General features: G+C 40.7%; 1 protein-coding gene across 1 annotated transcript; it reads left to right on the top strand.

The window, feature by feature from the left end:
• Positions 1-831: 831 nt before the first annotated feature.
• On the top strand, positions 832-21,309 carry LOC139758524 (glutamate receptor ionotropic, delta-2-like). Its single transcript, XM_071680044.1, has 6 exons — positions 832-867; positions 3,936-4,031; positions 7,276-7,442; positions 14,259-14,385; positions 18,669-18,770; positions 20,792-21,309. Exons 1-6 carry the CDS (start codon positions 832-834, stop codon positions 20,819-20,821), a joined length of 558 nt encoding a protein of 185 aa, XP_071536145.1. The 3' UTR covers positions 20,822-21,309.
• Positions 21,310-22,023: the final 714 nt, after the last annotated feature.

Genomic DNA, 22,023 nt, shown 5'->3' with positions numbered 1-22,023 from the left:
CAGATGTATAAGTTTGTTGAGTGTACATATTGAGTTGTATGGGAGAGTGGTGATGGAGATTGTGAAGAAACGTATAGAGCATCAGACTGAAGAGGAACAGTGGGGTTTTACGAGTTGTAGAGGGTGTGTGGGTCAGGTGTTTGCTTTAAAGAATGTGTGAGAAATGATTAGAGAAACAGATGGATTTGTATGTGGTATTTATGGATCTAGAGAAATGATTTGATACGGCTGATAAAAATGGATTGTGGAAGGTCTTAAGAATATATGGCGTGGAAAAGTAGCCGTGAAAAACAGTGTCAAGTTTTAATGAAGTGTGTAAGACATGTGTAAGAGTAGGAAGCGAGGAGACTGAATAGTTTTACGTGAAGGTTGATGTGAGGCATGGGTGTGTCATGTCACTATGATTGTTTAATTTGTTTATGAGTGGGCCTGTGGCGGAGGCAAATGCAGAGGCCTTGTTGAGAGAAATGAGTTTGCAGTCTGTAGGGGAAGTGAGTCAGTTGTTGTTTGCTGATGACACATCACCGTAGCAGATTCGAGTGAGGAACTGCAGGTGTTGTTGACTGAGTATGAAAGACTACGAAAAGAAGTTTAGAGTAAATGTGACTAAAAGCAAGACTATTAGGTTAAGCAAGGGAGAAGGTCAGGTAAAATGAGGTGTATCTGAATGGAGAAACTTTGGAAGTGAAATGCGTTTGATACCTGGTAGTGGATATAGAAGCAAGTGGAACCATCACAGTGGAAGTAAGTCATAAGATAGGTGAGGGGAGAAGGTTCTGGAGGCATTGAAGAATGTGTGGAAAGACGGGTCATTATCTAAGAGGGTGAGAAATGGTTATGTTCGAGGACATGATAGTTCCAACAATGGTGCGAGGCTATAGTTCAGAATATGCAGAGGGTAAATGTGTTGTGAATTAAATGTTTGAGAACAACATGTGGAGTGAGGCGGTTTGATAGAGTAATAAAAGGATAGAGAGACAAAGGGATGAAAATGTAAGAAGAGTTTGGCTGAGAGAGCTGAAGAGAGTGTGCTGAACTGGTTGGACAAATGGAGAGATTAAGCGAGGATAGGTTGACAAAGAGGATCTTTGTGTCAGAAGTGGAGGGGATAAGGAGAAGGGGAAGACCTGATAGAAGATAAAAGGATTGGGTAGAAAACTTTTGAGGAATCAGGACCCGAATAAACAAGAGGGTGGAAGGCGTGCACACGATAAAGTGAATTTGGATGATATACTATACAGGGTTTGAAGTGCCCTCAGTGAACTGTACCAGGGTATAAGAAGTGGCCGGGAGAAACCATGGAAAGGTCTGTGGAGGACTGGTTGTGGACAGGGAGATATGATATCTGTGTATTGCACATGACAGCAAGAAAGGACAGCGTCCTTTCTTCTACTGTTGCTGGCGTTACCACGCAAACACGGGAAATGGCGAGCAAGTATGAAATATAATACCCTCCGATAAGTACCCAGTTCATCGACCAGCACTGGGAGAGGATAAACAGTTGGTTGACTGCTGCGTCTAAGGTAGATAACTTAGGGAACTCAACTCTAGGTGGCCTGGCATGCGTTACAGTCAATAACGCTAACCGTTCCACCACACTAGTGTCTTTAAATACCCCAAAACACTCCCAGTCAGATGACGTTCAACTCCCTATACTGTACTGCAACAGTCAATGCATGTTGCCAAATGCCGCAATATCTACGACGGTGTTGCTATAGATAAATGATGTCATAATAACAGCCTCAAACCCACTTATACCCAAATGCTCTACACTGATCTTGAATATTGCCTATGTTACTAAGACAGTCAGGTATTAGTTTGTGACTGAAGCAGGAATTTCTGTTCTGATTATCGGATGTTAACCCTCACGAGCAAAATATGTTCATAATGTTTTTCATGATTTTATTATTTTTTATTATACTTTGTCGCTGTCTCCCGCGTTTGCGAGGTAGCGCAAGGAAACAGACGAAAGAAATGGCCTAACCCACCCCCAATACACATGTATATACATACGTCCACACACGCAAATATACATACCTACACAACTTTCCATGGTTTACCCCAGACGCTTCACATGCCTTGATTCAATCCACTGACAGCACGTCAACCCCGGTATACCACATCGCTCCAATTCACTCTATTCCTTGCCCTCCTTTCACCCTCCTGCATGTTCAGGCCCCGATCACACAAAATCTTTTTCACTCCATCTTTCCACCTCCAATTTGGTCTCCCTCTTCTCCTCGTTCCCTCCACCTCCGACACATATATCCTCTTGGTCAATCTTTCCTCACTCATTCTCTCCATGTGCCCAAACCACTTCAAAACACTCTCTTCTGCTCTCTCAACCACGCTCTTTTTATTTCCACACATCTCTCTTACCCTTACGTTACTCACTCGATCAAACCACCTCACACCACACATTATCCTCAAACATCTCATTTCCAGCACATCCATCCTCCTGCGCACAACTCTATCCATAGCCCACGCCTCGCAACCATACAACATTGTTGGAACCACTATTCCTTCAAACATACCCATTTTTGCTTTCCGAGATAATGTTCTCGACTTCCACACATTCTTCAAGGCCCCCAGAATTTTCGCCCCCTCCCCCACCCTATGATCCACTTCCGCTTCCATGGTTCCATCCGCTGCCAGATCCACTCCCAGATATCTAAAACACTTCACTTCCTCCAGTTTTTCTCCATTCAAACTCACCTCCCAATTGACTTGACCCTCAACCCTACTGTACCTAATAACCTTGCTCTTATTCACATTTACTCTTAACCTTCTTCTTCCACACACTTTACCAAACTCAGTCACCAGCTTCTGCAGTTTCTCACATGAATCAGCCACCAGCGCTGTATCATCAGCGAACAACAACTGACTCACTTCCCAAGCTCTCTCATCCCCAACAGACTTCATACTTGCCCCTCTTTCCAAAACTCTTGCATTTACCTCCCTAACAACCCCATCCATAAACAAATTAAACAACCATAGAGACATCACACACCCTTGCCGCAAACCTACATTCACTGAGAACCAATCACTTTCCTCTCTTCCTTCACGTACACATGCCTTACATCCTCGATAAAAACTTTTCACTGCTTCTAACAACTTTCCTCCCACACCATATATTCTTAATACCTTCCAAAGAGCATCTCTATCAACTCTATCATATGCCTTCTCCAGATCCATAAATGCTACATACAAATCCATTTGCTTTTCTAAGTATTTCTCACATACATTCTTCAAAGCAAACACCTGATCCACACATCCTCTACCACTTCTGAAACCACACTGCTCTTCCCCAATCTGATGCTCTGTACATGCCTTCACCCTCTCAATCAATACCCTCCCATATAATTTACCAGGAATACTCAACAAACTTATACCTCTGTAATTTGAGCACTCACTCTTATCCCCTTTGCCTTTGTACAATGGCACTATGCACGCATTCCTCCAATCCTCAGGCACCTCACCATGAGTCATACATACATTAAATAACCTTACCAACCAGTCAACAATACAGTCACCCCCTTTTTTAATAAATTCCACTGCAATACCATCCAAACCTGCTGCCTTGCCGGCTTTCATCTTCCGCAAAGCTTTCACTACCTCTTCTCTGTTTACCAAATCATTTTCCCTAACCCTCTCACTTTGCACACCACCTCGACCAAAACACCCTATATCTGCCACTCTATCATCAAACACATTCAACAAACCTTCAAAATACTCACTCCATCTCCTTCTCACATCACCACTACTTGTTATCACCTCCCCATTTGCGCCCTTCACTGAAGTTCCCATGATAGGTTTGTATAATTACATTTCACTGCCACATTAGCATCAGCTGCTGATAGTAAAGTTAATAGTTTTGCTGGGCTTTTGAACCTTACAATATAAACAAAAGTAGTAACCTTAGGTGAAATTTTCAGAGTGCAAAAGGCGGAATCTACCAGAAGATATGGCAGCTTTTCAACCATGAGGACCCAGACCAGAGTTTCGTGTCTACAGAGAATGCCATTGAAATGGTAAGACAGTAATGTGTCTTTTCAACGATTGTTTCAAACAAGCACTCATAACTTTGTGTTGTCAAACGATCTTCCATTTATGAATCTTTCAGATTCATGGGAACACGCCGTATGTATATGTATTTATTTATTTATCTATTATACTTTGTCGCTGTCTCCCGCGTTAGCGAAGTAGCGCAAGGAAACAGACGAAAGAATGGCCCAACCCACCCACATACACATGTATATACATACACGTCCACACACGCACATATACATATATATATATATATATATATATATATATATATATATATATATATATATATATATATATATATATATATACATAAATCATACTGTCTGCCCTTATTCATTCTCGTCGCCATCCCGCCACACATGAAATAACAACCCCTTCCCCCCGCATGTGCGCAAGATAGCGCTAGGAACAGACAACAAAGGCCACATTCGTTCACACTCAGTCTCTAGCTGTCATGTATAATGCACCGAAACCACAGCTCCTTTCCACATCAAGCCCCACAGAACTTTCCATGGTTTACCCCAGACGCTTCACATACCCTGGTTCAATCCACTGACAGCACGTCGACCCCGGTATACCACATCGTTCCAATTCACTCTATTCCTTGCATGCTTTTCACCCGTCTGCATCAGGCCCCGATCACTCAAAATCTTTTTCACTCCATCTTTCCACTTCCAATTTGGTCTCCCACTTCTCGTTCCCTCCACCTCTGACACATATATCCTTTGTCAATCTTTCCTCACTCATTCTCTCCATGTGACCAAACCATTTCAAAACACCCGCTTCTGCTCTCTCAACCACACTCTTTTTCTTACCATACATCTCTCTTACCCTTTCATTACTTACTCGATCAAACCACCTCACACCACATATTGTTCTTAAACATCTCATTTCTAGCACATCTACCCTCCTCCACACACCTCTATCTATAGCCCACGCCTCGCAACCATATATCATTGCTGGAACCACTATTCCTTCAAACATACCCATTTTTGCTTTCCAAGATAACGTTCTCGACTTCCACACATTCTTCAAAGTTCTCAGAACTTTCGCCCCCTCCCCCACTCTGTGACTCACTTCTGCTTCCATGGTTCCATCCGCTGCCAAATCCACTCCCAGATATCTAAAACACTTCACTTCCTCCAGTTTTTCTCCATTCAAACTTACCCCCAATTGACTTGTCCCTTAGATCTTTCATTAATAAATCCCTTAAGTTAGCAAAGAAATTATTTTGGAGTTGAGCCCAAACTTCCCATTGACACCAAGAATCTTTTAGTTCTCCCTTTTGATAATAATTTTACTTTACTTCCCATGTTGCTTAAACCCTTAAATGTAAATGTTGCCTTCAGCAACAATAATACTATAAATAATATCTTAATCAGGAATTCACCAGAAAATTATCCTGGATGCATCTATAAAGTGCCATGTGGAAATTGTGATAAATTTCATGTTGGGCAGACTGGTAAGGATCTTTCTGTTAGACATAAAAAAAAACATAGATATAGAATAAGAACGGGACAAGAATCAAATGCCTTGTTTAATCACGTTGAAAATTATGATCATTGTATTGACTGAAGTAATACCATCTCAGTTATTAACTCTATTACCAAGAGAAATATCATTGAATCTTCTAGTATTAAATACACAACGAATTATAATCTTAATATTGGTGATGGTCTATACAAATTAGATAGCTTTATTGTTGATAAAATTTGTAAAATGATAAGTTTTATGAACGCTCGTCGTCTGTTTTGGACAATCGCATGTTTACCAAATGGCGTCCTTGCTTCGTCTCTTCGATGTATATCAACTGACTGTTATATTTATGTCTTGTCCCCCCCTGATGATGTGATTATTACACGAAAGTGCACTTGGGAACTTTTCGTGTTTCATTTTCCCCGTGGACTCATAGGATTTCTTGATCACGCGCAAAATTGTGATCTTTTCCAATATATATATATATATAATAATAAATATATATATATATATATATATATATATATATATATATATATATATATATATATATATATATATATGTATATATATATATATATATATATATATATATATATATATATATATATATATATATATATATATATATATATATATATATATATATATATATATATATATATATGTATATATATATATATATATATATATATATATATATATATATATATATATATATATATATATATATATATATATATATATATATATATATATGAAGGGTAAATCGCAATTCAGCTGGAATACAGACGATGTATTGAAGCTTTACAGTATACAGAATATATTGCGTAGACAGTTCACCTGATGGGGTGTAAACAATACATAAAGTTTCACATCCCAACACCAACAGAAAGGCTTGTACATGTGATGCGCTTTATGCTCTGGCATTGGGATAACTGTATGTACAAGCCTTTATGTTGACGTTGGGATATGCAACTGGCACGTGCATGTGTCAGGGGCAAAAACTGCACGGCAGATGAATGATGAATGCTCTTTCTTATCTTTATGATAGTTGCATGTTTATCTAGCCATCATATCACTAAAAAAAGTAATGATGAATTGGTGGACTTCGTCATTTTTCTAATCTGTCTTGTCAACCGATATATTATGATTTTCAATCTGGATTAATCCTTACCACTTCTATAGAGAAGTTTTACACAAAGTGCCAAAATCTGTAGTATTCTTTACACCATATATATATATATATATATATATATATATATATATATATATATATATATATATATATATATATATATATATATATATATATATATATATATATATATATATAACTGACTATATCATCTACAACAGGAGCAACGTACAAACATTCCGTATATCAAGTGCGACAGACGATATTTCTATGAACAAGATAGCATTTTTTTTCCCTTCAATTGCAATACAAACCGACAACCAAATCTTAAGTACTCATTAACCCTTGAATGCTCATTATAATGTCATCGTATTTTAGTATTAGATAACATGTCCAAGTTAATGTGAAAATATACAATTTGATTTTCAATGTATGAATCTATTTTTCATTCTGTGATTTCAGTAAAGAAATGTTCATAAGAAGCAGTTGATCCACGTCTGAGTCTTTATAAAAAAAACGAAAATAGATGACCTTATAGAAAGAAACATTATTGCAAATAAATAATATCCATGTGTCAGGAATGTTATGGTTACTGACCTATTTCTTGGTAGATCCTGAAGAAGAAGTATGTGTTCATCGGTTCTCGACTTAACCTCAAACTGAACGCCGCCCGCCGGGGACTGGACAAGTTCCACTTCGCTAGCCAGACCTTCCTTCCTCAGGGGTTCAGCATGGCCTGCAACACTGGCTCACCTTTCAAGGACGTCTTCAGTAGAATGTAAGTGGTGTCTGAATTCTTACTCAGTTAAGTAATTTCGTATGAATAGTGAAGGACACGACATAAGCAATACGGGCCTCAGTCACAGCCATCTCGGTTGAAGGTAAGACAGGATAAGAAGGAGGATATTAACCAGAGCTTCTCATGTGTTTATAGGCTCGACATCTACGAGTAAAAAGGGTGTAGGAGGAGTGATAATGAGAGACGACACAGCTTCGCCGTTCGAGGAACAAAAGGTGTTATTATAATGGTCAATCCTCGTGTTGTTGGATCTGCAAAAGAAACAGAGTCACGAATCTAGGCTTTTGTGACCGGGATACAGACAGACAGCTTACGAGATCAGGGATTATAATGATATCTGCAAAATTCAGGGAGGAGAATCACGGTAGACACAGGAGAGGTTGCTTAGGAGAAGTGATGTCAGGAAAATCATTGAAATGGAAGCTTTTGATTCTACTCAGTAAGAGCTGGAAGAAGAAGAATCCCAAGTGAATGAACAATACTCCACACTGAAGTGAATAAGTTTCCTATATATGTGAAGATGCTGTTTTCCCATTAAGGTAATTGAGAAAGACGCGTTTAAGGACGAAAAGAGAAGGGAGGAAAATGTACTAAAGTACACTGAGTGGAATAATCAACGAAAAAGTGAGAAGGGTTAGATGATGAAGAGTGAGAAGGGTTAGATGATGAAGAAAGACGGATAATTTAGGTGACAAGAAAGAGAGTAGGGGACAGTACAGAATCCTGAAAGGGACCACGCTTGATAGAAAAAGAGGGTGAAAGTGGCTACATTTACGACCATCGGAGTGGTTTGGCTACAGAGAAAGCTATTGTAATAGGAATAGAAATAATCAGAAGACCAGAGCAAGGAAGACTCGAAAGCAAAGACCTATGCTATACCGTGTCCAATTCCTTGCATTTGTTCAAGGCCAACAGGATATATTCACGAAAATTCATGAAAACCTCTGAAGGGAGAACAGACGTGAGTCACATTGGAGGATAGGTCTCCGTTGACCCTGCACTGTGAAAGCCATATTGGTGGTGACCAGAAAGAAAAGAATGTGATTCTAAGCGCTGAAGAAAGGGATGTTTAAGTGGTTTTAGACTTTCGTTACAATAGAAATAAGAAAACTCGATTGATGACTGGAAGGGTTAGAACATTCTCCCTTCTTATGGCTGGATTGCACTGAAGTATGTTTTCAAGAAGAAAAATATTGGTGATTTTAGAATCACACAGGTACATAGATACACGGGTTACACAGATCCAACGACCAAGTGAAGTGGTCTTGCAACACCACAACGAGATACCGTCAGACCTCTGCCATCATGAACAACACACTGACCTGAGTGACAGTGACTGTTATACGGAGAGTTAGGAGTGCCATGTGGATAACGGGAAATATCTCTCAATCACATGTTATCACATGATGCCCAACATAAAACTTATCACAGTTTCTACATGGCACTTTACAGATACACCCAGGATGTATATATATTTTTTTCTATTATTATTATTTTGCTTTGTCGCTGTCTCCCGCGTTACCGAGGTAACGCAAGGAAACAGACGAAAGAAATGGCCCAACCCACCCACATACACATGTATGTCCACACACGCAAATATACATACCTATACATCTCAACGTATATATATATATATATATATATATATATATATATATATATATATATATATATATATATATATATATATATATATATTTATATAGATAGATAGATAGATAGATAGATAGGGAGATAGATATATATACACACACACAGACATATACATATATACACACGTACATAATTCTTACTGTCTGACTATTCATTCCCATCGCCACCTCGCCACACATGAAATAACAACCCCCTCCCCCCTCATGTGCGCGAGGTAGCGCTAGGAAAAGACAACAAAGGTCACATTCGTTCACATTCAGTCTCTAGCTGTCATGTAATAATGCACCGAAACCACACCTCCCTTTCCACATCCAGGCCCCATCCAACTTTCCATGGTTTACCCCAGACGCTTCACATTCCCTGGTTCAATCCATTGACAGCACGTCGACCCCGGTATACCACATCGTTCCAATTCACTCTATTCCTTGCACACCTTTCACCCTCCTGCATGTTTAGGCCCCGATCACTCAAAATCTTTTTCACTCCATCTTTCCACCTCCAATTTGGTCTCCCACTTCTCCTCGTTCCCTCCACCTCTGACACATATATCCTCTTGGTCAATCTTTCCTCACTCATTCTCTCCATGTGACCAAACCATTCAAAAACACCCTCTTCTGCTCTCTCAACCACACTCTTTTTATTACCACACATCTCTCTTACCCTATTATTACTTACTCGATTAAACCACCTCACACCACATATTGTCCTCAAACATCTCATTTCCAGCACACCCACCCGCCACCGCACAACTCTATCCATAGCTCATGCCTCGCAACCATATAACATTGTTGGAACCACTATTCCTTCAAAAATACCCATTCTTGCTTTCCGAGATAATGTTCTCGACTTCCACACATTCTTCAAGGCTCCCAGAACTTTCGCCCCCTCCCCAACCCTATGATTCACTTCCGCTTCCATGATTCCATCCGCTGCCAAATCCACTCCCAGATATCTAAAACACTTCACTTCCTCCAGTTTTTCTCCATTCAAACTTACCTCCCAATTGATTTGTCCCTCAACCCTACTGTACCAAATAACCTTGCTCTTATTCAAATTTACTCTCAGCTTTCTTGTTTCACACACTTTACCAAACTCAGTCACCAGCTTCTGCAGTTTTTCACACAAATCAGCCACCAGCGCTGTATCATCAACGAACAACAACTGACTCACTGCCCAAGTTCTCTCATCCACAACGGACTGCATACTTGCCCCTCTTTCCAAAACTCACCTCCCTAACAACCCCATTCATAAACAAATTAAACAACCATGGAGACATCACACACACCCCTGTCGCAAACCTACATTCACTGGGAACCAATCACTTTCCTCTCTTCCTACACGCACACATGCCTTACATCCTCGATAAAGACTTTTCACTGCTTCTAACAACTTGCCTCCCACACCATATATTCTTAATTCCTTCCACAGAGCATCTCTATCAACTCTGTCATATGCCTTCTCCAGATCCATAAATGCTACATACAAATCCATTGGCTTTTCTAAATATTTCTCACATACATTCTTCAAAGCAAACACCTGATCCACACATCCTCTACCACTTCTGAAACCATACTGCTCTTCCCCCATCTGATGCTCTGTACATGCCTTCACCCTCTCAATCAATACCCTCCCATATAATTTCCCAAGAATATTCAACAGACTTATACCTCTGTAATTTGAGCACTCACCTTCATCCCCTTTGCCTTTGTACAATGGCACTATGCAAGCATTCCGCCAATCCTCAGGCACCTCACCATGAGACATACATACTTTAAATAACCTTACCAACCAGTCAACAATACAGTCACCCCCTTTTTTAATAAATTCTACTGCAGTACCATCCAAACCCGCTGTCTTGCCGGCCTTAATTTTCCGCAAAGCTTTTACTACCTCTTCTCTGTTTACCAAATCATTTTTCCTAACCCTCTCACTCTGCACACCACCTCGACCAAAACACCCTATATCTGCCACTCTATCATCAAACACAGTCAACAAACCTTCAAAATACTCATTCCATCTCCTTCTCACATCACCGCTTCTTGTTATCACCTCCCCATTAGCCCCCTTCACTGATGTTCCCATTTGCTCCCTTGTCTTACGCACTTTATTCACCTCCTTCCAAAACATCTTTTTATTCTCCCGGAAATTTAATGATACTCTCTCACTCCAACTCTCATTTGCCCTCTTTTTCACCTCTTGCACCTTTCTCTTGACCTCCTGCCTCTTTCTTTTATACATCTCCCACTCATTTGCATTATTTCCCTGCAAAAATTGTCCAAATGCCTCTCTCTTCTCTTTCACTAATAATCTTACTTCTTCATCCCACTTCTCACTACCCTTTCTAATCTGCCCACCTCCCACGCTTCTCATGCCACAGGCATCTTTTGCGCAAGCCATCACTGCTTCCCTAAATACATCCCATTCCTCCCCCACTCCCCTTACCTCCTTAGTTGTTACCTTTTTGCATTCTGTACTCAGTCTCTCCTGGTATTTCCTCACACAAAACTCCTTTCCAAGCTCACTTACTCTCACAACTCTTTTCACCCCAACATTCTCTCTTTTTTTCTGAAAACCTCTACAAATCTTCACCTTCGCCTCCACAAGATAATGATCAGACATCCCTCCAGTTGCACCTCTCAGCACATTAACATCCAAAAGTCTCTCTTTTGCGCGCCTATCAATTAATACGTAATCCAGTAACGCTCTCTGGCCATCTCTCCTTCTTACATACGTATACTTACGTATATCTCTCTTTTTAAACCAGGTATTCCCAATCACCAGTCCTTTTTCAGCACATAAATCTACAAGCTCTTTACCATTTCCATTTACAACACTGAACACCCCATGTATACCAATTATTCCCTCAACTGCCACACTCAACTGCCACTCACCTTTGCATTCAAGTCACCCATCACTATAACCCGGTCTTGTGCATCAAAACTACTAACACACTCATTCAGCTGCTCCCAAAACACTTGCCTCTCATGATCTTTCCTCTCATGCCCAGGTGCAAATGCACCTATAATCACCCATCTCTTTCCATCAACTTTCAGTTTTACCCATATTAATCGAGAGTGTACTTTCTTACACTCTATCACATACTCCCGCCACTCCTGATTCAGGAGTAGTGCTTCTCCTTCTTTTGTTCTTGTCCTCTCACTAACCCCTGACTTTACTCCCACGACATTCCCTTTCAGAGCGAAAACATCCAGGTTCCTTTCCTCAAACATACTACCTATCTCTCCTTTTTTTTCATCTTGGTTACATCCACACACATTTAGACAACCCAATCTGAGTCTACGAGGAGGATGAGCACTCCCCGCGTGATTTCTTCTTCTGTTTCCCATTTTAGAAAGTTAAAATACACACACACACACACACACACACACACATATATATATATATATATATATATATATATATATATATATATATATATATATATCTTTTTTTCTTTTCATACTATTCGCCATTTCCCGCATTAGCGAGGTAGCGTTAAGAACAGAGGACTGGGCCTTAGAGGGAATATCCTCACCTGGCCCCCTTCTCTGTTCCTTCTTTTGGAAAATTAAAAAAAAAAAAAAACGAGAGGGGAGGATTTCCAGCCACCTGCTCCCTCCCCTTTTAGTTGCCTTCTACGACACGCAGGGAATACGTGGGAAGTATTCTTTCTCCCCTATCCCCAGGGATAGTTATACTGTGTATATATACCATGAAAATCACTAAAATCAAAAATTCCTTATGTAAAATGTAAGAATCTCTCCCTGCTCTTAATTCTATAACTGTAAATTATATATATATATAACTGTAAATATATATATATATATATTTAAAATTTCATTTCCTCCATCTTTTTTCCACGCATAGCCATGAGGAGATAAATCTTAGTACATTGCAGTAGTACGTATATGGCGTAGGTTACGAACACGTGTGTGTGTGTGTGTGTGTGTGTCCATATGTTCGTATATATGTATAGTGTACCTTTGTGTAGGGTGTTGTTGCTATTCCTCATCGGAGGCGTCAGGTCAAGGCGTGGGGCCAGCTGCTGGGTATGTCATCCTGTATGTCATCGCTGCTGACGTAAACAAGAAGGACCAAGGAGTGTGACTACGCCGAGACTCTGGGACCCTCCAACCAATCAGAATTGCTGTTAGTCCCATAGCCAATCAAGGGTAGCGTTATTAGTTAGCAGGGCGAACAATTGTCTTTACTTGTAATAAATACCCATGACACTCGCTGAGATTTGATTCCTCTCTCTCTAGCCCAGCGTGGTAAGTGGTGTCCTCCCCCCTGCTGTAAGCCTGTAAGCCCGTTACCCGAGTGCTGTGCTGTAAGCCCGTTACTACTCTGTCACGTCAGGTTTAGCCTAAGTGTAACGATGATGTTTACTGTGTTACGTCAGGTTTAGCTAAGTGTAACGATGATGTTTACTGTGTCACGCCAGGTCTAACTAAGTGTAATGCTATCGAACAAAGTGTCATAAAGGAAAGAGATCTCTGGTTTGAAATCTTATCTGGAATGTTAACTCATGTTCAGTGTTAACTCATGTTCAGTGTTAACTCATGTTCAATGTTAACTCATGTTCAATGTTAACTCATGTTCAATGTTAACTCATGTTCAATGTTAAACTCATGTTCAATGTTAAACTCATGTTCAGTGTTAACGTAAATGATTCATGCCTGATTTATGTACTTATCTTTGTACACTTGAATTCTTTCATTATAAGTAGATTTAATGTAATGCTGGTCATTAATTCAATCCCATAACTTTCAGACAGTGTTATCTCGTTGTAAAACAATAAATCTAATGTCCTTGCAAGACAAGGATCAGTATAGTATTTGTAACATATATATGTTACTGGCGACCTTGCTCGAATAAGTAACGAGTTCGTAACACTTAATAAGACGAGGTTTACGGAATATAAGCAGAAAAAAATGATGACTAATTAGAATAATTTTGTCTGATGATCATGATACTGGGGAGAAATGTTCATATTAAGAACAAGAAAAAGGCATAGAGTCCCTGAAGAATAGGGTCATTCTATGGTATATGATGATGATCTATTGTGGATTATTTTACGCTTGAAGGACAATCGTTAGCTCTTGGACATGTATACTTATCAATGACGATGATTTTCTACAGCTTGATCCGGCTGACAGAGGCGGGCCTGGTGACCAAGTGGGCAAGTGATGAAGTAAACAAAGTCTCCTCAAACATATCTCCGTCAGCCAACTCTGGGCCTGCAGCCATCAGCCTTCAGCACCTTCAGGTATTCTCCTCTCTCTCTCTCTCTCTCTCTCTCTCTCTCTCTCTCTCTCTCTCTCTCTCTCTGGTCGAGGTTAAACTTAGAACACATCGTACACACGAATCACATTCTTCGTAACCCTACATTTTCTTACAGTGAACGTTACTTGCCAGCTTATATCCTTTCAATTAATGGGTGGTAGGCAGCCAGCCACTGACCAGGAGAGTATATTACCAGTGTATTACCCGCCTGGATATCGGCTGGTTACCGACGACTGCGCAGTGCGCCAGCGGAGACGCACTTCGGAGAAATGACGGGTAAATAACTTAGGTACATGACGGTGATCATTGAGGCTACGTTAGAGGATTGTGTTACCTTGTAATCAATTAAGATTCGTTGGTTTGTAGTAGTTCAGGTCAGGGAGGTTGCGACCTTAGCTAGATTTAGTATATTGGAGGATGAATTACAGGAGAATCACAGTACCCCTCTGGTTTGGGAATCCATAGTTAGAGATTAACACCAAGAGTTCTGTGTGCTAAGGGTAACAGCAGAGAAAAGATGTGTTTTCTCAGAGCGAAAAAAAAAGAAGCTATTCCAAGGAAATTTAATGACATTGTCGCATACACTCCGTAGACACGACGTTCGCTACCCAGGTAGGAACTAACAGCGCAGACATTAGCAGATCACAGAAAATTTGTAGCCAGACATAAAGATATCGTCTAAACATTTAATGAGGCCTGTACGAAGTTCATCACTTCAGGTTTACTGCCTTGATAAGACGTAAAAATCTTTACCCTCAGTTAAATGATGAGGATAAACGATAATGCTGAGGCATTCTGTAGGGAGGAGGAAAGCTTTCTTGTATCGATCAATAGGGTTGTTTTCACTGTTGATAAAAGTCTTTTTTCCTGTGATAACCTCCGTTTGAATGAAACCGGGAAAGCTCTCCAGAGCAGAGTGTTCGGCAAAATCATGAGGTTCAGTTCTTGATAGGAATAGACAAGTTAGGTATCCAAAATATGCGAGAAACCTACAGACGGATTCAAGAAAACAGTGATTATGTCAGGATAGACCAACTAGAAGCCACAAATGATGTGCAGAATTGGAACGAGGAAGGTAGGGATCATGGCAGAGTAGGACAGCTAATGGCTAATGCCAGGTAGAAAAGGCCACTTTACAGGGTCCTAGTCAGGTAATAAAGCAGTGATTGAATATGATGGGATACGTCACAAAGCTCAAGTTGGGGAGGAAACAATCAGGGAAATAGGCAGACTAGGGCAGTGTGAGGTCACTTCCGAGGTAGAAGCAGGGAACAGGGTAGGACAGGTCAACTCGAGGTCACGCACCAAGTCTTGGAAAAAGACTGGCGATTGGGAATTCATGGTTTAGAAAAGAAAATGGGAGATGTACCAGCATGCGTATGTGAGTGAGAAAGATTGTCAGCGGATATAATTGGAATACGCACTAAGTGATAGACGTGCAAAAGAAAGACTTTCCTCTTTCACACACTTTACCAAACTCAGTCACCAGCTTCTGCAGAATACTTCCCACGCATTCCTCGAGTGTCGTAGAAGGCAACTAAAGGGGACGTGAGTGGGGGACTAGAAACCCTCCACTCCTTGTAATTTAACTTTCTAAAAGGGGAAACTGAAGAAGTCACGCGGGGAGTGCTCATCCTCCTCGAAGGCTCAGATTGGGGTATCTAAATGTGTGTGGATGTAACCAAGATGAGAGAAAAAAAAGAGATAGGTAGTATATTTGAGGAAATTAACCTTGGCTCTGAAAGAAACGAAGCTCAAGGGTAAAGGGGAAGAGTGGTTGGGAATGTTTTGGGAGCAAAGTCAGGGGTTGGTGAGAAGGCAAGAGAAAAGGAAGGAGTAGCACTACTCATGAAACAGGAGTTGTGGGAGTATGTGATAGAGCGTAAAAAAGTAGACTCTAGATTGATATGGGTAAAACTGAAAGTAGATGGAAAGAGATGGGTAATTATTGGAGCTTATGCACATTGGCATGAGAAGAAAGATCCTGGGATGTGTGGGATGGAGGTTAGAGTCAAGCTTTGCAGAGGTTCTCGAAAAAGAGCTAGGAAAAGATACTTGTCTAAAGAAAAACCAGGAATGATGCATTTAGCATGAGAAGGTGAGAGGTGGGCAGGTTAGAAAGGGTGGTGAGTGATGGGATGAACATGAAAATTGCTAGCGTACGAGGAAAGAGAGGTATATGAGCGGTGCTTAGAGAGAATGTGTGCAAATGATTGGGAGATGTATAAAAGAAAGCTGCAAGAGGTTAAGAGGAAGGTGGAGGGGTTGAAAAAGAAGGCAAATGAAAGTTGGTGTGAACGAGTAGATAAATTTCCGGAAAAATTGCGTTTTGGAATTAGGTTAAGAGTGTACGAAAACAAAAGAACATCTACGAATGGGGCAAACGGGGAAGTCGTGATAATCAGTGATGAAGCGAGGTTGAGACGGAGCAATTGTTTTGGAGGCCTGTTTAATATGTTTGATGATAGGAGGAAGATGTTGAGTGTTTGGAGTGTGATAGTATGCAAAGTAAGTCATGGAGAGTGGTTTGGTGAAAAGAGGAGAGGTGATAATGGGACAAGGCGGCTGGAGTGGATGGAATTGCAGTTGAACTTTTTAAGAAAGAGGATGACTGTGTTGTGGATTGGTTAACTAGGATTTTTGATGTATCTATCGATCATGGTGAGGTGCCTGAGGAATGTCGTTGTATAAGTCAAGGGGAACGAAAGTGAGTGTTGAAACTCTTTAAGTGTACCTGGTAAGTTGGATGGAAGTGTAGTGATTAAGAGGGTTATTACATAAGGCGGAGGGAAAAGATAAGTGTACCTGGCAAGTAGTATGAGAGTGTAGTGATAAAGAGGGTTATTACATAAGGCGAAGGGAAAAGATAAGGCATCTCCATGTTGGAAGAGTGGGTTTGTTGATAACACCCTCATGGTGATCTGAGAAACTCTCTTGTTGCCACTCACTTGCCAAACCCATAAGTAGTAGCCACTATTACATGGACTGGTACCTAAATTCTCCAGCAATAGTTCACCTGCGGTGTAGAAGATATCTAACTATTTGTGCTTAAGTAGATATGAGGGATATACTGAGAGGCCTATTTAGTACCAGAGTTGTAGGTTCTGATAAGAATTCCATTATAAGTATGATAATGTACTCATGCTCAACTGGAATCATGACGAGTGAATTCGAAAGTCTCGTTAGGGTCCAACACTTCAAGTCCGAAGGTATGTTGGATTTAGGATTTCTAGGCTCAGAGGAGGGAGGTTCCCTCCTCTAAGCCTAGATATCCTAAACACTCATGGTTCTCAAATACTGCATGACCAGAGACAGTACTTAAGACTCTCCGATATCCTGCAAGCAATTCTGCTCTTTGAAAAATACAGTATCAGAGCCATGTGTCATCAATTCAGTCTCAAAAGGACCACATTACTTAGACTGAATTTCATCTTGTCAATAGAAAATGAAAAGAACCTCCATAATTCATATCTAAGTTGCAAAGAAAGCTCTTTATTTCATGAAATCATCGAAACTGTTTGCCAAGCTTTTACAGAAGATATTAGTATATAATACTTGACATCTCTGGCAGCAGTCGAAGTAATGGACGAGAGAGAGAGAGAGAAAGAGAGAGAGGGGGGGGGGATGCTTCAAGAGGTAAATATGAAAAAAGGTGGGAGCAAGTGGGGCAAAACTGGATAAATGTATGATATGTTGTGAAAAGTTTGTTTATAAGTGACCTGCAGTGTCTTCCCTAAGTGATGTATGAAAATGTTTTATAGACAAAGCAAAAATAGAGGTGGGATATTGGTGAGGTGGAATACAGACGAATATGTAAGTATATGCTTATTCTTATGTAGCGACATGCTTACGTACATTGATTACTACTGTGTGATTAAACGATTTTGCATATATATATAGAGTCACAGTTTCGAGAGCAAAAACTGTTTCAGAAACACAATAAAAATCTCTAATCTGGATTTAATGATCACATATTAGGCAAGCATATCAATTCCATATGTCGTAAAGGTACTTTTCTTATCATTTGTACGTAACTAACTGAAGATGAAGTGATTGAAGCATTCTTATAGAAACGAACTAAGATATCTTAAAAATTGTCCAGATATAGAAGAATCATAATGCTTATCGACAATGTAAATTAAGCTGATGTAGAAGAATCATAATGCTTATCGGCAATGTAAATTAAGCTTGGATTCATTCCTTTATAAAATGTAGATGATTGTTGCCATTTGCCAATTCAAATAACGTATAAAATTGTGCTTTCAGGCTGCATTCTTCATAATTGTGTTGGGTCTTACTTTATCAACAACGGCTCTTGGTATAGAGGTCATGGCTAGTACATGGTGGCTGAACACAAATAAAGAAGAGGTAAGCAATGCTGCTGTTTCCATGGTAAGGGGTAACTCCGCTAACAAGAGGATTACCGATTCATATTCATATTTCCCTTTGTTCTATTGGTATTTATCTACAATACATTCCTACATCTTCCTAATATATATGTGTGTCAAAGGTGGAGGGAGCGAGAAGAAGACGAACCCAAATTGGAGGTGGAAGCATGGAGTGAAAAAAAATTTGAGTGATCGGGGCCTGAACATGCAGGAGGGTGAAAGGCGTGCAAGTAATAGAGTAAATTGGAACGATGTGCTATACCGGGGTCGACCTGCTGTCACTGGACTGAACCATGGCATGTGAAGCGTCCCGGGTAAACCATGGAAAGTTTACTGGAGACTGGATGTGAAAAGGGAGCTGTGGTTTCGGTGCATTATACATGACTGCTAGAAAATGAGTGTGAACGAATGTGGCCTTTGTTTTATTTTCCTAGCGCTACCTCGTGCACATGCTGGGGGAGGAGGTTGTCATTTCATGTGTGGCGGGGTGGCGACGGGAATGAATAAAGGCAGCAAGTATGGATTATGTACATGTGTATATATGTATATGTCTGTGTATGTATACATATGTATACGTTGAAATGTATAGGTTTGTATATGTGCGTGTGTGGATGTGTATGTGGGTGGGTTGGGCCATTCTTTCGTCTGTTTCCTTGCACTACCCTGCTAACGCTGGAGACAGCGACAAAGTATAATAAATGAATGTATGTATATATTTTTATTTACTTTACTTTGTCGCTGTCTCCCGCGTTAGCGAGGTAGCGCAAGGAAACAGACAAAAGATATATATATATATATATATATATATATATATATATATATATATATATATATATATATATATATATATATATATATTATATCATATCATATCATTTTATATTGTCATTATTATACTTTGTCGCTGTCTCCCGCGTTAGCAAGGTAGCGCAAGGAAACAGACGAAAGAATGGCACAACCCATCTGCATACACTTGTATATACATACATGTCCGCACACGCACATGTACATATCTATACATCTCAACGTATACATATATATGCACACACAGACATATACATATATACACATGTACATACTTCATACTGTCGGCCCTTATTAATTCCCGTCGCCACCCCGCCACACTTGAAATGACAACCCCCTCCCCCCGCATGTGCGCGAGGTAGCGCTATGAAAAGCAAACAAAGGCTACATTCGTTCACACTCAGTCTCTAGCTGTCATGTATAATGCATCGAAACCACAGCTCCCTTTCCGCATCCAGTCCCCACAGAACTTTCCATGGTTTACCCCAGACTCTTCACATGTCCTGGTTCAATTCATTGACAGCACGTCGACCCCGGTATACCACATCGTTCCAATTCACTCTATTCCTTGCACGCCCCTCACCCTCCTCTATGTTCAGGACCCGATCATTAAAAATCTTTTTCACTCAATCTTTCCACCTCTAATTTGGTCTCCCACTTCTCGTTCCCTCCACCTCTGACACACATATCCTCTTTGTCAATCTTTCCTTACTCATTCTCTCCATGTGACCAAATCATTTCAAAACACCCTCTTCTGCTCTCTCAGCCACACTCTTTTATTACCACACATCTCTCTTACCCTTTCACTACTTGCTTGATCAAACCACCTCACACCACATGTTCTCCTCAAGCATCTCATATCCAGCACATCCACCCTCCTCCGCACAACTCTATCTATAGCCCACGCCTCGCAACCATATAACATTGTTGGAACCACTATTCCTTCAAACATACCCATTTTTGCTTTCCAAGATAACGTTCTCGACTTCCACACATTTTTCAACGCTCCCAGAACTTTCGCCCCCTCCTCCACCCTGTGATTCACTTCCGCTTCCATGGTTATAAAGTCGCTGAGCAAGAGTCTGAAGTTTTAATTATCGTGCAATGGCAACCTAGTGGACGCAATTTTGACCGGTAGTTTGCCAGGGCACGACTATATAGATCTGTGGCTACTCTACGATGGGCTTTATGTTCTAGATACGAGGCGCTGCATGTGGTGGCCGCTAGAAGGAGTGGGCGAGTCACTGCTGGAGGAACGCCAGTGCTGTCGGCGTGTTGGCTGATGTTGACTCGGGGACGGTTGACCGGAGTAGGATATGTTGAGATCCTGGAGGAGGTTCTACTGAGCTTTTCTACCTCCTTCACGAGAACAGGCCAATCCAACACATACCGAGCTGTTAGGGAGAGGTTTGGCCAGCATCCTCACATCACACTGGTGCCACATCCACCCAGATCTCCAGACCTCAACCCTAGTATAGAGTCCGTCATGTTGCCACATATGCCACACCTGCAACGATCCCTAACCCCTACTGCTGCTGCTGCTGTCATCGCCAGTGCTTTAGAGGTCTGGGATCAGCTCCGACCAAGGTCCTCCTGGTCAACACTTCACAAATGAGTCGGTAGCATCATCTATATCTGATGGTAGACAGCTGAATGCTGTCTTAGCACAGGTTGAGGCTACACTAGTTTTTGATATATTAATAAAGATGTGAAGCATGTTTTCCTTTTGTTTCCCTGAACCTATGACACAGGATATTGTAAATATAGTATTCTATTACCGTAGAGAAATAGAGTTAATGATTTTGCCTAACTGATCATACTGTAATGATGGCCAGTCAGTGACCATTGTATCAACCATGCATAGTTATCGCACATTGCATTTCATAGGGGATGTGTATGAACCTGACACGTGAGGTGTTTCGTGTAGCGTCACATGATGGTAGTCGATGATGACGTAGTGTGTGACGGTAATAATAAGCAGCACATGACACTCTCCGTTGATCACATAAATCGGCGCAGAAAGATAAGCCTGCATACGTCTCCACCCATGTGAACCACGTTACCCCACCATGTATCTGTCTGCCATGATAAATGACCGATGTCTCACTGAGTACGAACAATCTGTGTTTATATTAACATGTTAGTATCAGTAGTAGGTGTTATATGGCACCTCCCGACATTAGGCCGACCAACATGTGGGTTACAGGACAATAATATTTCAGTGACTTTCGCACTTTGGTTCTAAATGTTTCATGCACATTGTGCACCGATACTTTTGTGATCCAATGAACCGACTTCACTGTTGATATGAGGCCGCCAGGTCGCCTATTCGCCTGTTTTGAGAGTACGTGCAAAGAGCTAAATGTAATCTACATGGCTGAGGTAGCATTTCTTGGTCTTTTGAGTTATTATAATGGCTTTCAGGGCCA

Source organism: Panulirus ornatus, chromosome 30 (genome assembly GCF_036320965.1).
Source record: "Panulirus ornatus isolate Po-2019 chromosome 30, ASM3632096v1, whole genome shotgun sequence".
Taxonomy (NCBI): Eukaryota; Metazoa; Arthropoda; class Malacostraca; order Decapoda; family Palinuridae; genus Panulirus; species Panulirus ornatus.
Note: the sequence above shows the minus strand (reverse complement) of the source record. Positions and strands in the feature narration are given on the sequence as shown.